The sequence below is a fragment of the Rattus rattus genome, chromosome 7 (assembly GCF_011064425.1).
Source record: "Rattus rattus isolate New Zealand chromosome 7, Rrattus_CSIRO_v1, whole genome shotgun sequence".
Lineage (NCBI taxonomy): Eukaryota > Metazoa > Chordata > Mammalia > Rodentia > Muridae > Rattus > Rattus rattus.
The window spans coordinates 22710721-22732904 of record NC_046160.1 but is presented as its reverse complement, the minus strand read 5'-3'; the positions used below and the strand labels follow the sequence as shown (position 1 = coordinate 22732904).

The following is a 22184-nucleotide window of genomic DNA, read 5'->3' as shown; positions in this document are numbered from 1 at the left end:
CCTTGCAAACAAGAGAAAACAGAAGATAAGAGAAAGAATCATTTGCTATCAGATCATGGGTCAAATTCTGTTTTGAACGAGAGACTGGGACCCTTCATCTGGGCTCCACTCCGGGTCTCTCCTTTAGTCAGAGGAGAGCTGGAAGGACATATATCTCAGAAGGTTTCTACTCTGAAGAAACAAGTGGTACCTCTGCCCGTGAAGAAATCATGGGACATACTCAATCATCTGATGGATGCTCAAGGAGTTCCTAAACAAAAAATCCCCAAGACTCAGTTACCTCCACCCACCCCCCAGAGAACTGAGCCAAATACCTACAGATCTTCAGATGTTCCATCAATTCATCTCCATGTGAACATTGGGGTGAATTCTGAAGTAAATAGGACAGAAGCAAGAATGTCAAAGTCACTTACCTCCAACAAGCAGTTAGAATCTAAGAATGACCACCAAATCATTAGATACAATCCTTTAGTTATATCGATGGACACGCCGTCTTCCAGAAATTTAGAAATTAATGCAGTTCAGGAAGAAACCACTTTAGTAGAAAAGGATCCAAAGCCCGTGTTAGAGCTAAATATAGAACAGAGGGTCATAGGTCTTCCAGAGGAAAGGATACCTTTACATAAGGCACAAGGAACTAATGTGGGGCTGACACCCAAGGTACCATGTTCAGCCGCAGACAGCAAAAAGGTCACTCCAATGGCATTGCTTCAGGTTATGGGTTCAATGGGAATGATCCCAGATTCACATTCAGAGGTAATAGACTCTGTGGGGAAGACGAAAGATAAGACTGACTTACCACAGCCACCAAACCAAGCTGAAACAGTGAATATGCCTCCCGAGACATCATATCCAGTAATCGAGTCAATAAAAGTAGCAAGTCCTCAGCGCGAGACGAGTGAATCAGAGAGTATGACCTCAAGACTACATCAAATCACAGACAACACAAAAGTGACTCCTGTAGCATTGTTTCATGTCTTGGATTCTAGGGTGCTGATTAATGAATTATGTTCGCGTGTCATAGAATCAGCAGGAATAGCCCCAAAGCCACAATACCAAGTCATGAAATCAGTGGGGGTAGATACATTGCATAAGCCTCAAGCTGAAGAACCAGCAAAGGTGAGTCCAGGGCCACATCAAACCGTCTTCAAAGCTAGGGAAAGGATTCCACAGCCTCAGCATGAAGTCACGGAAACATTAAACATGGACTCAGGGTCACAGAATCAAGCCACAAAACAGACCAGGTTTACTCCTAGTTCACTCCAACCTCCTCCACTGCCACCACCTAAAGTCCTGGATTCATCAAGGGTGATCCTAGAATCATCAGAAAATTCCATATGTGCACTAAAGTTATCCTCAGTGGTACAGGGGTCACCCGCGGGAGTGACCATACCGCCACAAGCTGGTTTGATTGCACAGTCAGTGGCTCAAGCAAAAGAATCTCTAGAGTTGCTTTCTGCAACCCAGGTTCAAGTCAGAGACTCCATAGAGATGACACTACATCAAGGGACAGAGTATGTGTCATTGACTCCAAAACTGCCTCATCAGGTCATGGACCCTTTGGAGTTCACCCCATGGCACCAAGACTTAGACTGTTCAAAGATAAGCCCAAGACAAAGTCACGTAAGGACAGAACCTATGGAGTTGACCTCAGATATCTGGCCACAAAGGAAGTCTCCTACAGAGATGACACCATCACATACTCAAATAACAGAATCTAAGGCAACAGCCCCGGAGGCATCAGATCAAGGGACAATACCTATAGGAATGAGCCAACAGCATCAACTTACAGAATCTGGAGTAGTACCAGCTACTCCAAAACTTCAAGAAATAGAGTATTTTGGGGGAGAAACAACCCCACAACCTAAGGTTATAGAGTCAGTGAACTTATCCCCAGAGTTACAGGATGTAAACTCTAAGAATCTAGTCCCAGATCCAAGATCAGAAGGTATGAAACCTGTGGACATATCCAAAGACTTAGTTTCAGAAACGGTCAAAGATGGACCTCTGACCCTAACGGTGGTATCTACAGATGTGGCCCCAGAACAACATCAGCAGAGCATACAGTCTGAGAAATTAACCGCCGTATCACAATTGCAAACTGAGAAACCTGTCCCATCAGCCCCAGAGTCTCAGCTTCAAGATGTGAAGTCTGCCCAACTAACAATCGAACCACAACTCCAAAGTGTACAATCTGCTGGGTTGGCCCTAAATCCACAGGTGCAAAGTAATATATCAGTGAATTTGATTCCTTGTTCACAGTCTCAAGGTATGGAAGGTGTTGGTTCAGCCCTACCACAGGAGGTACAAGAAGATATAAAAATGGTGGCATTGACTCCAAGACTACCACTTGAAGATATAGAACCTGCAAATTTGGCACCAGAACCATGTTCACAAAACACCAGCTCTGATGAGATAACCCATGTACCACTGCTTGAAGATACAAAGATTCCATTGGTAGACTGTAGGAGTTTAATTCCTGAGACTCTGGTAGAAAGTATGAAAGTTAGTGAGTTGACCACACACCTTTATGCAGTAAAACCTTCAGATGTAGATGTGGGTCCCGACTCAAGTTATTCTTTCCCAGAACCTGAAGGGTTAACTGAACAGCAACAAGCCTCAGAAGCAAGGGTGACCTCTGACACTTGTCATCCGAGGGACGAATCTGCTGAGTCAACACAGTCATCAGTAAGAATGACCCCAGCACCACTGAGCCAAACCTCAGAATCTATGGAAATGAGCTTACCACCACTCCAAGATACTTTGGAAACTAGGACCCAAGTTTTAGAAGAGATGAAGGAGACTCCAGAGTTACAAAGCGCAATTAAAGATACTCTGGATTTGCTACCGGAACCAGAAGTACCAACCATAAACCCGGAAGTGATGGCCCCAGAACCACAGTTCCTGGATGAGAACTTTACTCATGTGATGCTAGAACCATGTTCGGAAGTTACTAACCCATCAGAAATAAGTCTATATGAATACACAGAAAGCACTGGATTGACATTGCCTGAAGTTGATGATACCCAGGGGACCACTGTAGAAACATATCCAGAAATGGGTTCTCAGGGGTTGAATCTAGAACCAAGAGTGCAAATTGAGGAACCAGAGTCATTGGCAGAAAAATTAAAATGTGAAGAATTAACCTCTGAACCATCTGTATTGGTTGAACCTACAGAGTTAACTACAGGACCCACACCACATATTATAGATGTGATTCCAGGGCCACAGATCCACAAAGTTAAGTCTAGACAAATAGATAAAGGATTAGAGTTACGAAAATCGATATCTGTGGATTTAGTACAAAAGTCATCTATAGGAGTGGTAGATCCTGAAAAGGCAAAACCAGAGCTAGGGTTACCGAGCTTATCACCAAAGGGGTCGTCTGAGGGGATTCCAAATGTGAAGTCTGTGGATTGGAATCTGGGCCAAGAGCAGCCAATTGTCAAATCAGGATTGATTCCAGGGCCACAATTGCAAAGCGTCAGATTTCCAAAGTTACATCAAGGGCTACTTCTTCAAGGGGAAAATGCAGCAAATTCTATCTCGGCCCCCCCACATTATAGTGTGAAATCTGATGAAGCAATACCATATTCCCAAATGCCAGAAATCGGATCATCCGGTTTTATTCCAGGGCCAAAGGTTCCAGAACCACAACAACCACATGTGAAGTCTATGGACGTATATCTAGGACCATGCTTGCAAGATGTGAGATTTTCTGATTCGGTCCCAGAATCCAAGCACCATGGTTTCACCACACATTTTATACCAGGTTTTCCGCTTCAAGGAAGGGTATCACAGGGGTTTATGCCATTAAGCCAAGAGCCAAAGTTCGAAGATAGGAAGCTTGCTCTGCCTACACAAGGATCAGAGTTTCACAGCATAAAATTTGCAACACAAGCCTCTGAACTACAACGTCCATGCATGATCTCTGAGAAGATTAACACAGGACCTCGGGAACAAGATACCAAATTTTCCGAGTTGGCTTCAAGACCAAAACTTCAAGGGGTAATATTTGGGGAGCAAGTCTCGGGATCAATATTTGTTAGTGGAAGTTCTATGACTCCAGAGTTAAAGATACACAGTCCCAAACTAGCAAAGACGACTCCAGGACTACAGGATTCAAGGCAGGTGAGTTGTAATTCGGGGCCATGGCTACAAGATGTCAAATTTTTGGATGGAACACCAGGAACTCTATCACAAGGTGTGAAAACCTCAGAGATAAACTCAGGGCCACACTTAGAATGTGTAAAAATTTTTGAGTTGACCACACAGCCAGAGGGGCAAGGAATGAAACCAGAACTGATAGTACAAGAGTCCCCATTTCAAGATGTAAAACGTGTCACGGGGAGTCAAGAGCCAAGCTTTAAAGACAAAATGTCTTATAAAGTGATATCTGAGCCACAGAGACCAATGAAGTTGGATCCTGGGAGACACTTAGCAAATGTAGATCATTCTGAGTTGATCAGAAGACCACAGACCCAAGGCATAGCATCTTCCGAATTGATCAAAGGACAGCTTTTGGGACATGTAAAATCTGCAGAGAGGAACACAGTCTCAAAGCGAGAAGCTCTGACGTCTGTGGAATTAACACCAGGGCCACATTTGGGAGATATTAAATCTACAAAACTAAAGACAAAGTCAGAGCTGGAGCATATCAGATCTATGCTGTCATCCCCAGGGATGCAAGCAGGAGATAGGAAACTTGAGGGGGTGCCCCCAGGCTCCAGTTTGAAGGGTTTAAAACCAAAGTCACTACCTTCAAAGCCAAAAATAGAAGATAGGAGACCTGTGATCTTAACTGTAGAAGAGTGTCTCAAGAGGATAAAATCTACTGTGATATCCCCAAATAGTTCCCTGAGAGGGGATATGAAATCTGTGAAGTTGATTCCAGGTTCAAAAGTTCAAGAGTTGAAAAATAAGGGGTTGTCCCATGGTACACATGTTCAAGATGTAAATACCATGGACTTGAAACTTGACCCAACAAAGCGAGGGGATAGTCCTGTGACTTTTGTACCAAAGATGCTGTTAAAAGAGAAGTCTATGGAGGCGTTTCAAGGGCCTCAACTGCAAGGTATAAAACCCAAGGAACTGACTTCACAGTCACAAATGCAAGATAGGAAACCTGTGGTCGCACCATGTTTGAAACAGCAAAGTGTAAAACCTATAACTGCAGCCAAAATACAAGAGATCCAAGGAGTAAAATTTGTAGATTTCACCTCAACAAAACAGTATAAAGGGATTGCACCCATGGACTTAACTGTTAAGTCTAGACAGGATGACCAGATAACTGTAAAATCACTAGAGAGGAAAGATGGGATTTTTGAGCAAAAGAAAAAACGGCTTGAATCAGAAAATACATTGCCCATGGAGTCAGCTCTAGAACCCAAACCTGCAGATACAAAACTCATAGAGATCAACTCTGAGTTACAATTCAAAGACACAACCTCCTTTGAATTGTCTCCTGAGCCGGTTGTTCAAAGTGTAAAAGCTGAAGAACTCCAGAATGAACTCCAGGGGCCAAGTATGCAACCTTGCCAGTTGACTGCAGGGTCTCAGATGCACCAAAAGAAAGCCTTAGAGCCAACATTAGCCCCACAGCTTCAAGGTGTGGAAACTGTGGCACTAAATACAGAACCCCGAGTTGGAAGTACAAGGACTATTCAATGGATACCAATATCTGAGTTTCAAAGTGAGAAAGGTGTAGGGTCAGACTCAAGGTCACAGTCTCAACATGCCAGACCTACAGAACTGAAACCGCCTATACCGTGGAGGGGTGGGAGGTCGTCTGAACTGACTGCCAGGTCAAAAATTCAAGGAGAAAAATCTGTGGCATCTCATCTCGAGCCACAGTTACAGGGAGAAAAAACCTCTCCATTAGCAAAGGGGTTGCAGGAACCAAAAACTTTGAACTTGACTTCAGAGCCACAACCTCAAGGCATCACAACAGAGGAGCTAAGCAAAGATCCACAGGCTGAATATATAAGATCTGTTCAGTGGATACCTCTACAGGAGTTCCACGGTGCCAAGTTTTTAGGATTCAATAGCGGGCCACCATCTCAAGGCGTCAAATGGACAGAACGGAAACCCTTCATAAAATTGGGAGGTGGGAAGCCGTCGGAAATGACTCAAGGGCCAAAACCTCAAGGGAAAACTGTGGATGTTAACCTCGTGCCACAAGATCAGTGTGTGAGGACCCTCCAGTTGTCACCAGGACCAGAGCTACAAAAGGGGGGCGACTCTGCCTCATCTTCAGCAGCACAGCCTCAGTGTGTGGAAGCTGTGCCCTTGCACCATGGACCACAGCTTGAAAACGCAAAATCTGTCCTCCAAGATAAGACACCTATGCAGAATCTTGGGTTACAGCCTCAAAGTGTCGCTTCCGAAGAGTTAAAACCCTTGGCACAAGAAAGGGACGTGAAGACATCTGAGGAGTCGACGACCAGGCCCAAAACGGAACCTTTCCGGTCAGCTCAGGAATGCTTGTCTCCTGGGCTCAAAACAATTGATTTGAAATCTGAGTTACCGTTTAGAAATGTGAAAGCATGTGACCCCATCTTAAGGTCAATGATCAGTAATGTAAAACCAGTGACATTCAAGCCCAGGCTCCATATGGAAGACGGGAGCTCTCCTGAATTGACCCCTGGGATACAGTCACAAGAAGCGAAACCCTTAAAGTCATCCCCGGAAACACAGCCTCAAGACCTGACATCTTCAGTGTTCAAACAAGAGTCGCAGTCTTCAGAAGTGAAATCTGGAGTATCAGGCCAAGGGCCGCAGTCACAAAACAATAAAAACATAGTTTTGAAGAGTGAGAAATCCTCTGGGTTGGCACTCCAGACGAAGCCTCAAGGTTTGAAATCTGAGCCCCAGGGGCAAAGTGCAAAATGTTCCGACTTGACCCCTGAGACAAAGTCCCAAAATACACAATTTAAGTTCAGCGCCGGCTCGCCGTTGAAAAGTAAGCCATTTACTAATTTAATCATGGGGACCAAAATTGGAAGGGTCAAGCTAGACCCTAAGCCTGGGCCACAGTCCCAAGGTATAAAACCGGACTCAGTTCTGAAGACAAAGCCTCAAGAAATGGAGACGGAAGACTACGGATTGGGCCCGCAGTTACAAGATCTGCAGTCTTTGCGGACCATCATGGGTGTAAAAGTCCAAGATGTCAAATCTATGGCCTTCAGTCCTAGACCACGCTTAGAAAGTTTACCACCTGAAGTCATCACAGAGAAGAACGTTCTTGGTATGAAACCAGCAGAAATCAAACCTAGTCCCAAATTACAAAGTGAGAAACCTGAGATTACCCCAAGGAAGTTGTTTTTAGGCACAAAATCTTTAGAGTTGGATTCAGGCCTTAATTTGCAAGATTTGAAATATCCTGAGCTGATCATGGGCATGAAACTTCAAGGGGTAGACTCCATGGAACAACACTTGACACGTATAAAGCCTTCTGAGGTGATCCCGGAAATAAACTCTCAAGGTGTAACAGCAGTGGACTTCGACTCTGGACCACAGACACCAAATAAAAAGCCTTCTGAGTTTGTTCAAGGGGAAAAGCTCCAAGATAAGGAATCTGTAGAGTTTAATCAAGGTCTAAAGTTACAAAGTATGATTGTCGAGTCAGTACCAGAGACAAAGCCGCAAGATGGGGAATCTGTAAAGTTAAACTTAGGCCCTCAGATGCCAGATAAGAAATATTCTAAGTCAGTTCTGGGGACAATGCTTCAAGATGGAAGGTCTACAGAGGCCAATTCTGGCCCACACTTACAGGGTGTAAAGCCTTCTGAAGGGATTTCAGGGGACACAGTTCAGAAAGAGAAACCTGTGGGCCCTGTGTTTAAGCCGCTGGAGCAAAATGAAGACTCTTTTAAATGGATTTTCTCTAAGGCACTTGATGGGAAACCTTTGCAGTTCAAGTTACCCTCTGAGTTACAAGACAGGAAACTATCTAAGTTAAAACCAGATCTTCAAGATATGAAGCCTGAGGCATTCAACCCTGGACTAAAGTTGGAAGATGTGAAAGCTAAGCCCACAAACCCACAAACAACAGAGAATGAGGAGGTCAGTTATGATGCAGACTTGCATGTTGTGGGATTCTCTGAGTTGGTACCAATTTATAATGTGGTACCTTCTGGACTCAAAGCCAGAAATCAGAAGCGAAATGAGAAACCTCACAAATTAAGTCAGAAGCTTCAGCTTCAAAGTGTGAAGCCGTATATGCCACAGGTCAAGTCATCAGACTTATGTACAAAGCTTCAACACCTGAGATCAATGGAATTCAACCCTGGGCCACAGTTGCAAGATGTGAAGTCCTTTGAGTTGGGCCCGGGAACAGGTACACAGCCTTTAGGGTTCAACCCTAGGCCACAGTTGCAAGATGTGAAGTCCTTTGAGTTGGGCCCGGGAACAGGTACACAGCCTTTAGGGTTCAACCCTAGGCCACAGTTGCAAGATGTGAAGTCCTTTGAGTTGGGCCCGGGAACAGGTACACAGCCTTTAGGGTTCAACCCTGGACCACAGTTGCAAGATGTGAAGTCCTTTGAGTTGGGCCCGGGAACAGGTACACAGCCTTTAGGGTTCAACCCTGGACCACAGTTGCAAGATGTGAAGTCCTTTGAGTTGGGCCGGGAACAGTACACAGCCTTTGGGTTCAACCCTAGGCCACAGTTGCAAGATGTGAAGTCCTTTGAGTTGGGCCGGGAACAGGTACACAGCCTTTGGGGTTCAACCCTAGGCCACAGTTGCAAGATGAAGTCCTTTGAGTTGGGCCGGGAACAGGTACACAGCCTTTAGGGTTCAACCCTGGACCACAGTTGCAAGATGTGAAGTCCTTTGAGTTGGGCCCGGGAACAGGTACACAGCCTTTAGGGTTCAACCCTGGACCACAGTTGCAAGATGTGAAGTCCTTTGAGTTGGGCCCGGGAACAGGTACACAGCCTTTAGGGCTCAACCCTGGACCACAGTTGCAAGATGTGAAGTCCTGTGAGTTGGGCCCGGGAACAGGTACACAGCCTTTAGGGCTCAACCCTGGACCACAGTTGCAAGATGTGAAGTCCTTTGAGTTGGGCCCGGGAACAGGTACACAGCCTTTAGGGTTCAACCCTGGGCCACAGTTACAAGAGATAGAACCTCCTGCAGTGGGCACAGAGGTCAAGCTGCTGGAAGAGTCGTCCCTGGAATTCAAGCATGAACCTAGATTGCAGTGTAGCAGATCCTATGACTGGAATCACAGTAAAAACGTTATGGCACCCAACACTGGGATACAAGTTGTAGAATCATCTGAGCTGCACCCTGGTCCAGACCTTCCGGGTATAAAACCTAAGGTGTTCCGCTTTGGGTCACACTCGGAAGATGTGAATTCCACATGTACTCCCAATATAAATTTTCAACATGTAAGTTCCAGTGGGTCTATATCTGGGCCATATTTGCAAGATGTGAATTCCTCTACGTGCATTCCAGAGCCAAACGCTCAGTGTATAAACTCTGAGTGCAATCCTGGAATACATTTGCCTGGAATGAATTCTTCCTCATGCTTTTCAGGATCAAAATTGCAATGTGTAGCTTCTACGGGGAGCAACCCTGAGTCACATTTGCAAGACATAAATTCTACTGAATGTACCCCAGAACCAAGCCCTCAGTGTGCGAATTCTTCAGCGCATACCCCAGGATCAAATCCTCAGTGTGCTGATTCTCCTGCATGCATCTCAGAGCCAAGTCTTCAGTGTGCAAATTCTTCTGCATGTGCCCCAGGGCCAAGTCCTCAGTGTGAAAATTCTTCTGCATGCACCTCAGAGCCAAGTCCTTTGTGCGAGAATTCTTCTGTATGTTCCCAAGAGTCAAGTTCTCCTTGTGTCAATTCCACTGAGTGCACTCCTGAACCACACTTGCAAGGGGTGAATCCTTCTGTATACACCCCAGGGCAAAACCCTCTGTGTGAAAATTCTAATAGGTATAATCTTGGGCCACTTTTTCAAGGTATGAATTTTTGTACATTCCCACCACCACAAATTCTATGTGTAAATCCTGTTTGGTGCAATACTAGAATACATTGGCAAGACATAAATCCTTCTGCATGTAACCTAAGACAAGAATCTCAGTCTGTAAATTCTATTGGCTACAACCCTGGGCCACATTTACAAGCTCTGAAACTTCAAGAAGAGTTGAAAGATTTGAAGTCTGAATTAACCCCAGAGTCAAACGATTTGGGGATAGCCCCCAGGAAATACAACCCTGGTCCACAACATCAAGGGATGAATTCTTCTGGGTTTAATCCCGAGTCAAAACCTCAATGCATAAGTTCTGTAAAGCCCAGTTCAGGGCCACAGTTGCAAAGCATAAAGACCTTTGAGTTGACCCCTGGTTCAGAGTTTCAAAGTACAAAATCTGTTCTGTTAAACTCTGGATCACCTTCTCAAGGTGTGCGGCCATCTAATTTAATGCTAGGGGCAGAGTTTCAAAAGTTCCCATTGATGAAGAACCAGCTTGGGTCATGGCAACAAAGCGTCCAACCGATATCTGCCGTGAGGCCTCAGTCGAATGGTGTGAATTCAGTGGTTTTACCAACACCGCCTCCTGAAGCTAGAACGTCTCCAGAGAAGAGTACATTGTTTTGTGCAAATGCTGTAAAACTGACACCTGGTTATGGTCTGCCTGACTTGAGAAGTAAGATGTTTTCTCCAGAACCTTGTTTTCAAAACGTTCAAGATGTGCACTGGAGGCCAGGGTCACAGTCCCAAAGTGTGGGTTCAGAATTGATCTCAAGCCACGGTTCACAGCATGAAATGCCTTCCCTTGTACCAAAGCCATGTTTCCAAGATACAAACACTAAGCAGCCGAGGATAGGCCCCCAACAGCAAAGTCTGAATGGCCAACTGTTTCCTTCAGAGGAGAAACCAGTGATGGCGGCGTCACCACAGTTCACCAGGAAGCTCTTCGGACCAGCACTGACTAGCGTCAAATTTTCAAATTTGTCACTGAAACCACAGCAGCAAAATAAGAAATCTTTGGCTTTTACTTCAGAGCCAAAGTGTCAAAATGTAAAACATGTAAAATTGTCATCAGTGTCTTTGCCAGACACTGAAAAACCTGTGCAGTTACCACCAAAATCGATCCTTCAGAGTGTGAAACGTGGGAACCTAATGCCCCAGACAACTGACCCAGTCACAAAGTCCTCTGAAGTCAAATATAGACCAAAGCGACAGGTGGTAGACTTTTCAGAGATGAGTATGAAGCCTAGGAGTCAAGTCCCTAAATCGGTGAACTTTATGTCACCACCAATTTGTCAAGATGTGGAGTCTTTAGATATGGCAAAAGGGTTGGGATATGAAAGCCAAGAAATGATGGAGAGATCTATGAGCTTGAGCTCCAAACCAACAGATAAAGATATAGAATCATTAGAGATGCCCCTGGAGATGGATATTCAAGTAACAGAATTGGTTGATCTGACTCCAACACCAAGTGATCAAGATTCAGAATGCTCAGAACCAAACCTCCAGAAAAGCCACCAGAGTCCAAAAACTCCTGAGTTACATTCTTGGTTGTGTTCTCAATTTCAAGGTTTCAAGAAGTTACAGACAAAAGAAATTCCAGAATCTGATAAAATGACCCTCGACTTCAAGAATCATGATGCAGACACGATAGGGTTGACTTGTGAAGCAAGGCAGCAAGGGGAAGAATTTCCTAGAATGTATCCAAAGCCAGTAAACAGAGAGACTGGATTTGTAGAAAAATCTCCAAGGTTATGTCTTCAAGACTTAGGACTTCTGGGGTTGGGCTCTAAGAAAAGATCTCAAGGGGGGCAATCTGTAGTATCAACACCAAGGCCAGTCTGTCACACCCCAGATTTTGCTTCAGGGATAACACCAGGGCCAGAACCTCATATTCTCAAATCTAGAAATTTGGCCTCTATGCCGTGGCTGCAAAAAGAATCCCCTGAGTTGTCATGGAAGCAAACCAGTGAAGTTGTGGGAAATAATGACTCTGTAGAGCTCACCTTTGGTACATGGCAGCCAGGCGGGGTAGCAGCTAAGCTAAGAAAACTTCAGAATCTGAGCTTGGAAAATGCAAGCATCACTTCGCTAGAATCACCGGATCAAATGATAAACTTTGTAGGGATTAGTCCAAAGCCACGAGATCAAGTGACAGAATCTGCGAAGACACAGCTTCCAGTTCCTCAATCAGTTGCCCTCCCAAAAGTTTCTGAATCTGTGGAAGTGATACCTGGACCACCACTTCAAGTTACAAAGTCTGTGATGATTCCAGAGACTACCTCTCAAGAGTCAAAATACAATGATTTGACTCCCAGAACACACGATGTGGTAAGTTCAGCATTTGCTCCAAGCCTTTGGCTACAAAATGTGCAATCCAAGAAATTAATCCGAGAGCCCACACATCAGGTTTCAGAAACGATACGAAGACAAGGCTTTCGAGTTATAAAGACTGTATTAATTCCCAAACCACTGCTTCTGGTTGTAAAATCTGAAGAAGTGGCACCAGGACCATGTCCTCAGGTTGTAGAACCAATAGGACTCACCATGAGATCGAACATTAAAGTAAAGGAGTGTTTAAATTTGCCCCCAAAACCACAAGACCTGGTTAAACCTATGGAGTTAACTTCAAGGGCAGAGAGTAAAGTGACTCCTGCAGAATTAATCTTTCCACAAACATCTCTCCTTAAGGAACCTACAGTGTTAATTCATGAGCAAAGGCTTCAGGCTGAAAAATCTCTAGGCCTCAAAACAGAGTCTCCTAAAGTCATGAAAACTGAGGATCCAAATCAAGGATCGGTGTGTCAGAATAAAGACTCAAAGATGATCACATCAACAACGTTACAGGCAGAGAATTACTTATCTAGGTTCATACACAGCCCTTCAATCCAATTTCTTTCAAGCGGTGACCAAACAACTGAATTAGAGCACTTTCAGGGTTCTGGGGTGCCAGAAGTTCCCAGAGCTTTTAGTATGAAAAATCTTGGTGTTGGTATTTTGCAGTCTTCAAAGTCCTATGCAGACACTATTATGATAAAATCTTCAGTTCTTCCCTTGGTCCTTCAAAATTTACCTTCTGATAAGACAGGGGACACTGAGGGAACCTCATATCCTGAGATCTGGAGCATGAATATCTTATCTAAGGAAGAAGCTGAAAAGGAGAAAATGGAAGAATTCCAGAGGTATTCTTCATATTCATTGAGATTACTATCAGAGGAGTTCCAGGCAGGATTAGGGGCTCGAAGAAGCTCTATCCGTTCTTTTCTGGGCATACAACAGAATGTCTGGGAAAGTCATGTCAGTAGGCAGAGACTACCTAGGAGATATCTTTCCAGTATGCTAATGCTGGGGAATGTCCTGGGAACCACTATGGAAAGGAAGCCGTGTTCTCAATCATTTTTAACAGAAGGATCCACTATGGACATCTGTCAGTCGATTCAGAATTTATTTGGGGTTCCAGCTGAACTGATGGAATTTTCTCAAAGCCTGTTAGAGAGGGGTCCGAGGACCATTTCTCAGGCTTCAGTGGTTAAAAACTATATTCAGAGACATATTTTATGTCACAGTAATGAGAAGAAAATGCCTTTAAAGATGTGGACGCGTGGCTCCACATCTTCCATAATACAGCAGTACTCTGGTACTCGAGTAGGAGTCAAGAAAACAAGCTCAAAGCTCAGTGATATACTCCAGGAAGTCACTGAGCATGTGTCTGTCTCATGCACCAGGGCCCCGTTTCCTGCCTTGATGAAATCAGAGTCTACTCTTGAGATAGTCTACACGAGGGAAGATTCTGTTTCCATGGAGCAGAGTAAAATACCACCATGCGTTTCACCGACTAGGACTTTTGCGTCTCAGCATTCCCTGAAGACAAGTTCTCTCTCTCAGTCCAAAACCGATATCTCAGAACAACTCCAATTGCTAAAAGATCTACAGCTAAAAATCGCAGGAAAACTCCTAAGGAGTCAAATACCCCACAATGTCCCTCCACCTCTAGCGACAGGTCTTGTCCTAAAATATCCCATCTGCTTACAGTGTGGCCGGTGTTCAGGATTTAATTGCTGTCATAAGTTACAGTCTGCCTACGGGCCGTACCTCCTTATCTATCCACAGCTCCACCTTTTAAGCACCCCTGAAGGCCATGGTGAGATTCGGTTGCATCTTGGATTTAGATTACGAACTGGGAAAAGACCTCAAGTCTCAAAGTACCACGGAAAAAACCGAGCGGATGCTCGGAAGAGTGCCGCATCACCATCACGGAGGAAAGCTAGATTCTCTACAACGCCTTCCAAGAGTCCTACTCCTAGGGGAACGTTCCAGTCCGGATCTTCCCCGTCTCCTGCTTCTGTACAATTCCACACTCAACAAAAGCAATGGTATAGCCCTGGTGTGGTAGGAAAGGCAACAGCCAAAGACTATGAATTCTGTCAGGTTCACTCCGTATCAGAGAGTGAGTATGAAAGCAATCAGGATGAAAAATGGATTAAGTCAAGCCTTAGAAAGGCCTCTGTCTTAACATATCCAGTGAAGAAAATCACCAAGGGACCTAAAATGCAAAACACAAGGCTCTACAAAATCAGTACAAAAGAGGCCCATTCTAGAACCCTGAAGGGTGTGACAAGAAACAGAATTGGAACCACTCAAACAAACTCTGTTTCTACCAAGAGACAACCTAAGAAATCCTCCCAGCCCAAATTCATCCAACTGCTCTTTCACGGCCTGAGGCAGGCATTCCAAGCGGCACACAGAATTGTGACTTTTACTGGACAGAAACTTGAGTATAAGATGAGGCCAGACAATTTGTGGTCAGTCAAAAACTTGCACCCCAAACAAAGAGCCAAGGATTATAACTTAATGGGAGATAGCAAAGGAACCAGGACACCAGTTGTCAGGCACAGGTCAACAAGCGCAACCCCTAAGCAAAAGGACAAGTTGCAGGGAGCAAGTGAGCGCTATAGACAAGCTCAACAGCCCAAACAAGTGAGCCCTCTCATACCCAAACCCTCGCAATTGCCGCAGACCATGGTTTGTGAAAAAGATGTCTTTAACCAAGCTACTTCAGTCCCAGAACCTGTGAAGAGAATTCAAAATGTCTATATTATAGCAAAGAAAACCTGTAGTGATGAAATATCCACTCCAGTTTCTAAAGTAGGAGCCAAATTTCAGGTCCAAGAGAGGATTGTATCTAACCACCTCTTGAAGGGAACCCTGCAGAGTCACTTTGAAAAGAAACCCATAAACAAGGAAGAACAACAAGGCTTGTTCGGGGAGAAAACCCTATGTAATAAGCCATCTGAAAGGACCCATAGCAGGCTTCCTCAGAGAACTCATCGACGAAGTCTCTCTGAGAGGAGACATCATAGTCGTCCTCAGAGAAGGCATAGCAGTCCCTCTGACAGAACCCTTAGAAGTCTTTCTGAGAGGAGTCATCGCAGCCCCTCCCAGAGAAATAGTCTTAGTTCCTCTGTAAGAACCTATCACAGTCTTTCTGACAGGAGCCATCACAGTCTCTTTAAGGGGAGAGGTCACAGTCCCTCAAGGAGGAACCGTCGCAGTCCCTCAAGGAGAAGCCCTCGAAATTCCTTAAGAAGGAGCCCTCACAGTCCCTCAAGAAGACGTCCTCACAGTCCCTCAAGGAGGCAATCTCGAAATCTTTCCGGGAGTAGCCATCACAGTCCCTCATGGAGTAGCCTTCGAAGTCCTTCAGGGAGACCTCGCAGTCCCTCAAGAAGTCCTCGCAGTCCCTCAAGGAGAAGTCCTCGCAGTCCCTCAAGAAGTCCTCGAAGTCCCTCAAGAAGTCCTAGCAGTCCCTTAAGGAGGAGCCCTTACAGGCGCTCAGGGAGGAGCCCTCACAGGCGCTTAGGGAGGAGCCCTCACAGGCGCTCAGGGAGGAGTCCTCACAGTCTGTCAGGGAGGAGCCCTCACAGGCGCTCAGGGAGGAGTCCTCACAGTCTCTCAGGGAGGAGCCCTCGCAGGCGCTCAGGGAGGAGTCCTCGTAGACCTCTAGAGAGAAGAAGACACAGTCCCTCTGTGAAGAAGAGTCTACACAGTCTGTCTGAGGGGAGCCAACAGAGTCCCTCTTCTCTGAGATGCCCCAGTCCTTTGCAGAGGTCACTGGGCAGTCATTCAGAAAAGAGCCCTGGTAGTTTCTCTGAGAGATCCATTTCCATTCCCTCTGGCTGGAAAAGACACAGTTCTGGAGTAACCCTGTATACTTCCTCTAAGCCCAGGCTACACAGGCATTCTTCCAGACTCACCCGCAGTCATTCTGAGAGAACTCATTCTGAGAGAAGTCACTACAGTCCCTCTGAAAGCAGACACAGTTATTCTGACGGGATGCACCGCACTCACTCTGTGAGGACCCATCACTATCACCATGAGAGACCTTATCACAGTCTCAAGGAGAGGCTCAAGCATAGTTCCCTTAAGGAGAGAGTCAAACGTAGCTTGGCTAAAGAGATCATGTCTTCCAGGGACCACACCAAAAAATGCAAAAGCTGGACAAGTTTGGAGGCATGAAGTTAGTGGATAAGATCTGCCCCTATTAAGTGTATTCCTGCTCAGCCACAGCCTGCACCCTCAGCAATGAAAGAGCTATCTGGGTGGGTAGGGGAAAAGAATGGATCTATAATTTAAGATCAATAAAGGGGCGATTTGAACTCCATTTGCATCTGTAAGACCACTTGTGGGATGGGTGGGACTAGGTGTGCAAATTTAGGTTCACGAGGACCCCTTAAATCTTCAGACTCCTCCCATTCGCTAAAACCCTCTCTCCCCGACGGCGTCCCCATTGCCTTGTCTGGAAAGGGGCGGGGTCTCAATGGAAGCCGAAGACGAGTCGTCACGTGACTCCTTTCCCGCTGCAGCCCCCTCGGAAGCAGCTAGGCGGAAGTAGATGTTCAGAACAGGGCTAGTCGCCGCCGAGACCACATCCGGGAGAGGCGAGCAGAGCGGAAGTGGCGTTGGTCTGGCCGGAGCCCTTGGGTGAAATTGTTAGGCGTGGAGGGGGAGTGATGTCTTCCAGACTCGGTGCAGTCACCGCCGTGAGTTTCTTGGTGTGACCATATACTTTAGAGATAGAGCTGTCGAGCCGAGAACACGCGGTTCTTTGCTTTTGTCCTGTACTGAGTTGTTTTTTTTTTTCAGAGCCCATCGTAGGCCCCACCCTTTTATATCAGATCTACTTACCCTCTTTCCCCCCATTTTTATTTTTATTGCCTATTCCTCGTATCCTCGGACTCAGTTCCTCGACAGATTGTAAATATTTAATTCCTTCAGCATCCCCAGTGTCTCCCGTTTCTGTATAATATATAATATGTATATTTTTTTCCGTCTTGTCGAGCCTCCATCTAGGATAGCGTTTTGAGAATGGGCAAAGATGTAAGCTCTGGTATTGTCAGCCCGTCTTTACATTGTAGAAAAATAGGATGGCACACGTTTCCTAAAAAGTGTAGCCTTCGGTCCATTTGAAGTAGTTGCCTGGGACAGCCTCACCTCTAGGCACAAGGGGGATTCATCTCTTTGTGGATGAGGTTCAAAGGACCCTAGCACTCACTCGTGTGCTTGTGATTTGCTAGACCCCGGGACCCACATCCTTTAAGCAGCAGAGGAGCACCAGGATCGTGGGAGCTAAGAAGTAAGTGCAGGTTTTCTGAGGACATTTTTGTAATTGTGTAGACAGTGCTGCTAAAGATGTTCTGTGTCTGCACTGTGGCGCATCATAGCCTCCAGACAGGTATGGCTTTTGGGCACTTGAGATGTGGCGAGTGCAACTGAAGAACTGAATTGCAAATTTTATCTGATTCTAATTGACTAAAACTTCAGTAGCCATCTGTAGGTAGTGGCTACTGGATTGGACAGCGCAGATATAAGTCTAGTGTGGGGGACAGAAAACTTAGCTTGCGATAAAAATGCAGGGTAGTAGAAGTGGAATGTATGTTTCAGTTAGTGGTACTCCTGCATGTCCTCTGCCCCAACATCGAATATGTGCTCATAATTAATTTGATGGACTTGGGGTGGAAAATAAAAATAGCTATAAGCAATCTTCATATTTCCAAGCTGCTTGGTCGCAGCACTAATTATTATCTTGTGCAATGAATGTGCTCAAGTTTTCCATGGCTAATGCAAAAGAAAAGATTTTATTAACTTGGACCTCCCCGGAGAGTTCATTCACTTAGATAAAACGTATGCAATGTCTGCTCTGTACCAGCTGTGTGGTAGGTTGGGCACCCAGGCACGAAAACAGAGCTCTGGGGTCAACAGATGAGGTGGGTAAGTAACACAAGCCAGTGTGATAGGAAGAAACTCTTTTGAGGTAGGGGCTCACTACTTGGGGATCCCCTGTGACACTTAGGCTGACTTATAACTTGTAGTCCTCAACGCATCTGTCTGCTGAGGGCTGGGATCACAGGCCTGTGTTTTTGTTTGAGACAGGGTTTCACTATGTAGCCCAGGCTGACCAGGAGCTTACTGTGTAGCCCAGGCTGGACTTTAACTTCTGCAGTTTCTGCCCTCAGCCTTCCCAGTGCCTGGATAACGGGCATGTGGTATGCTTGTAATCTATACACTGCTAGTAAATATTTTTATAATGGAATTTAATACCGCTTTTGGGAAGCGGAGTGATGATTTCAGTGTTACCTGAATAGCCCACTCACAGACAGGGGCTTGAAGTTCAAAGGATAACGCAGTTAGCTAGCGAGGAGTCCCAACCTCATATCCCAAGAGACCAGCATAAAAGAAGTTTATAATAACTAGTTCTGTATCACAGATGCGCGTGATGAGAGGAGGTGAGAGTTAAGGGCAGGGCTTCTAAAGTTTTCTGTCCTTGGCAACAGTTGCAATTTTGGATTCATAAACCAAACTGGGAATTTTTGAAACGAGACGTAACATTACCAACAAAATGAATGAATGGGTTTGCACTTCAATGAAGAGCTAATCTCAAGGACAGACTTAAGAATTACCTTCTGTGGAAAATAATTGGGAGCATATTATTTTTTTCCCCACAAGATTAATGCATTCATAAGCTCGTTTAGGAATTACGGTAAAAGCGGTATGTGTGAGTCGTGTGAGTGTGCACCTCAAGAAGATTGTTGAGAGGCCAATGGGTCCGTCTCTTAACTCTCCGTGAGTCCTTGGGACTACTCATTTAAAACTCTCTAGATTTATTTGCGTGTTTGTTGTTCTCACATGAATATATGTGCACTACAGACCCATGGAAGTCAGAAGAGGCCATCGGAGTCCTGGAACTGGAGTTATGGATGATTTGGGTAGCTTCATGCGGGTGCTAGGAATCAAATCTAGGTCCTCTGCAGGAACAAGTGCTCTTAAGCATTGAGCCTTGTGTCCAGCGCCAGGAATTCTCATTCCTTATTATCTCGTTAGAAGATTGCGAAGTTTGAAAGCTGATGCTTTGATGTGAGGCCCGGAAAGAGAAGGAAAGCATGGAATATATTTTTCTTTAAAGATAGTTAAAGACTACAAAGGATGCTGAGACAAACCAAAAGGATTTAAAAAAAAAATGAAATCTAAATATTTGTACTTAGAAGAATGGGCTACAGAGCAGTGGTTCTCAACCTTCCCAATGCTGTGACCCTATAACAGAGATCATGTTGTGATGACCCCCAGCCATACAATTATTTGCTTTGCTTCCGCATAACTAATTTTGTTACTGTTTGAGTCATAATGTAAGTAATGGTGTTTTTTCAGTGGTCTTAAGACACACAAGTTTAGAACCACCGGGCTAGGCACTCTTAAAAATTCTTAATCCGGGCTGGAGAGATGGCTCAGCGGTTAAGAGCACTGACTGCTCTTCCAGAGGTCCTGAGTTCAATTCCCAGCAACCACATGATGGTTATAATGCGATTCAATGCCCTCTTCTGGTGTATCTGAAGACAGCAGTAGTGTACTCGCATATATAAGATAAATAGATCCTATAAATAAATCCTTTTAAAAAAATTCTTAATCCAAAAAGAGTTGAAAATAGGCTAACCTCATCTTTGATTAGCTGAGATTTGCTCTACCAGTGATTATAAAGTCACTAATCATGATAAGCATTGCATCATACTGGAGGGTTTATTGTTATATCATTTAGTATCATTTTTAATACATAAAACTGTCTTGGGTTGATAGATTGTACAACATACTTAAGAAGTGCTTTTTGTTGAGTCTTTTAAGAATTAAAGGTAGTAGCCTTGGCGAGACTCTTCGCCATCTTGACTTAATCTACCCAGTTAATCATGCTGGTCCTGTGAGCTGTGGATTTCCCCCCATGTTCACGCTTACTCACGAGACAGAAGATGGAGATTTCTAAGTTGGCAATAGAGAATTCTCCACTTTTCTAACAGGGGTCCCACGGGGATTTATCTCAATGACCTCCTGGTGATGCAAAGTCTCTATTAAACAGAGATGGCTTTTACTGTTGGGAATGCCGAGTCTTGCCTCCAGCGGTCTGTCCATTCCTACAAAGGTATAATTGACATATAGTAGATGCATTTGCTTCATGTGCACACTGTGTTCAATATTGACATAAGAACAAAGCGGTAAAACTGCAACCACAACGACAGACACTTCTATCTCCTCAATTTTTTGTTGTTGTTGTTTGTTTTTCCAGACAAGGTTTCTCTGTGTATCTCTGACCATCCTGGAACTCACTCTGTAGACCAGGCTGGCCTCGAACTCCGAAAACTCAGAGATCCACCTTTCTCTACCTTGAGAGTGGTAGGGTTAGAAGTATGCACTACCACCACCACCTGGCTCCTTCCAATTTTTTTTAAGTATTAAGTTTAACAGAATTTAATGTATATGGGTGTTTTTCTTGCTCGTACATCTATAGCATTTGTGTGCCTGGTGCCCACTAAGGCCAAAAGAGGCCAGGAGACCCCTGGAACTGGAGTTATAGACAGTTGTGAGACGCTGGGAGTTGTACCTGGGTAAGCTGCAAGAACAGTACCTGCTCTAAACTGCTGAGCCATCCCTCCAGCCCCTCCAGAGTTGTTTTTTGTTTGTTTGTTTTTAAGATTTATTTTTACTGGGCTGGAGCAATGGGTCAGCTGTTAAGAGCATTGACTATTCATCCAGAGGTCCTGAGTTCAGTTCCCAGCAACCACATGGTGGCTCACAACCATCTGTAATGGAATCTGATGCCCTCTTCTGTTGTGCTTGAAGACAGCGACAAAAATTTATCTTTATTCTAAATTATGTGTATGCATTTGTATCTGTAAGTGTTATGTGTATGAGTGCTGCATGCACAGGGGGATTAGGGGTTGCATCTCCTGGAGCTGGATTTACAGGCATCTGTAAGCTTCCCAATTTGTGTGCCGGAAGTTGAACTTGGGTCCTCTGGAAGAACAACAAACACTTTTAACAGCTGAGCCATCTCTTCAGCTCCCCCAAAAGTTTCTTGTGTGCTTCTTCCTTTACCCTGTCCCTAAGCACTGATGACCTGGAACTGTACAGTGGTTTACATGTTTTACAATTTTATATAAATCAAGTCACATCTCACTCTCCTTGTCTTTAAAAAAATTCCTTGCCAGAACAATAATTTTGAGTTGAAAATAGTTATTCATTACCAAGTAGAATTCCATGTAGTTATATCACAATTTGTGTAGCCTATACGAAAATTTGGGTTGCTGGGCTATTTTTCATTTGGGGGAATTATAGTAAAAATGCGAGATTCATGTGTCAATCTTGTGTAGACTAATGTTTTCATTTCACTTGGCAGACAGCTAAAATAGCATTTAAGTCCTGTGCTGATTGGGTCACAACACAGCATTATGTTGAATTTTTTTATTTAAAAATGTTTATACTATGTATTTGGATCCTATTATTTCCCCTCCTCAACTCCTCCCAGATCCTCCCAACCTCTCTACCCACCCAACTCCATGTTCTTCATGTAAAGTCCCTTTGACCTTTGTAGATGGTAAGGCTAATAGGTCCTTTGTGAGTTAATTTTATATCTAGCTACTGTGCTGAGAGTGTTTATCATCTGTAGGAGCTTCCTGGTGTAATTTTTAGAGTCACTGATACATACCATCATATCATCTGCAAATAAAGATACCTTTACTCCTTCCCTTTCAGTTTGTATCCCTTTGACCTCCTTTAGTTGTCTTACTGCTGTAGTAAGACTTCAAGCACGTATTGAATAGGTGTGGAGAGAATGGGCAGCCTTTTCTTTTTCCTGATTTTAGTGGAACTGCTTTG

The 22184-nt window shown here is 44.6% G+C and overlaps 2 protein-coding genes across 5 annotated transcripts in view; both read left to right on the top strand.

Annotated features, from left to right (window-relative positions):
* Window positions 1-6123: 6123 nt before the first annotated feature.
* C7H2orf16 (chromosome 7 C2orf16 homolog) lies at window positions 6124-16881 on the top strand. Its single transcript, XM_032908613.1, has 4 exons — window positions 6124-8709; window positions 8817-9081; window positions 10888-16128; window positions 16853-16881. Exons 1-4 carry the CDS (start codon window positions 6124-6126, stop codon window positions 16879-16881), a joined length of 8121 nt encoding a protein of 2706 aa, XP_032764504.1.
* A 14-nt stretch (window positions 16882-16895) lies between these two features.
* The window catches only part of Znf512 (zinc finger protein 512), a 30713-nt gene continuing 25424 nt past the window's right edge, over window positions 16896-22184 (top strand). For 2 of the 4 annotated variants that reach the window (XM_032908974.1, XM_032908975.1), the window contains exons 1-2: window positions 16896-17029; window positions 17564-17622. In XM_032908974.1, coding sequence (XP_032764865.1) covers window positions 17000-17029; window positions 17564-17622 — 89 coding nt within the window. In that variant the 5' untranslated portion in view covers window positions 16896-16999. The remainder of the gene's footprint in view (window positions 17030-17563; window positions 17623-22184) is intronic. The other 2 variants (XM_032908976.1, XM_032908977.1) reach the window with 2 other exon arrangements.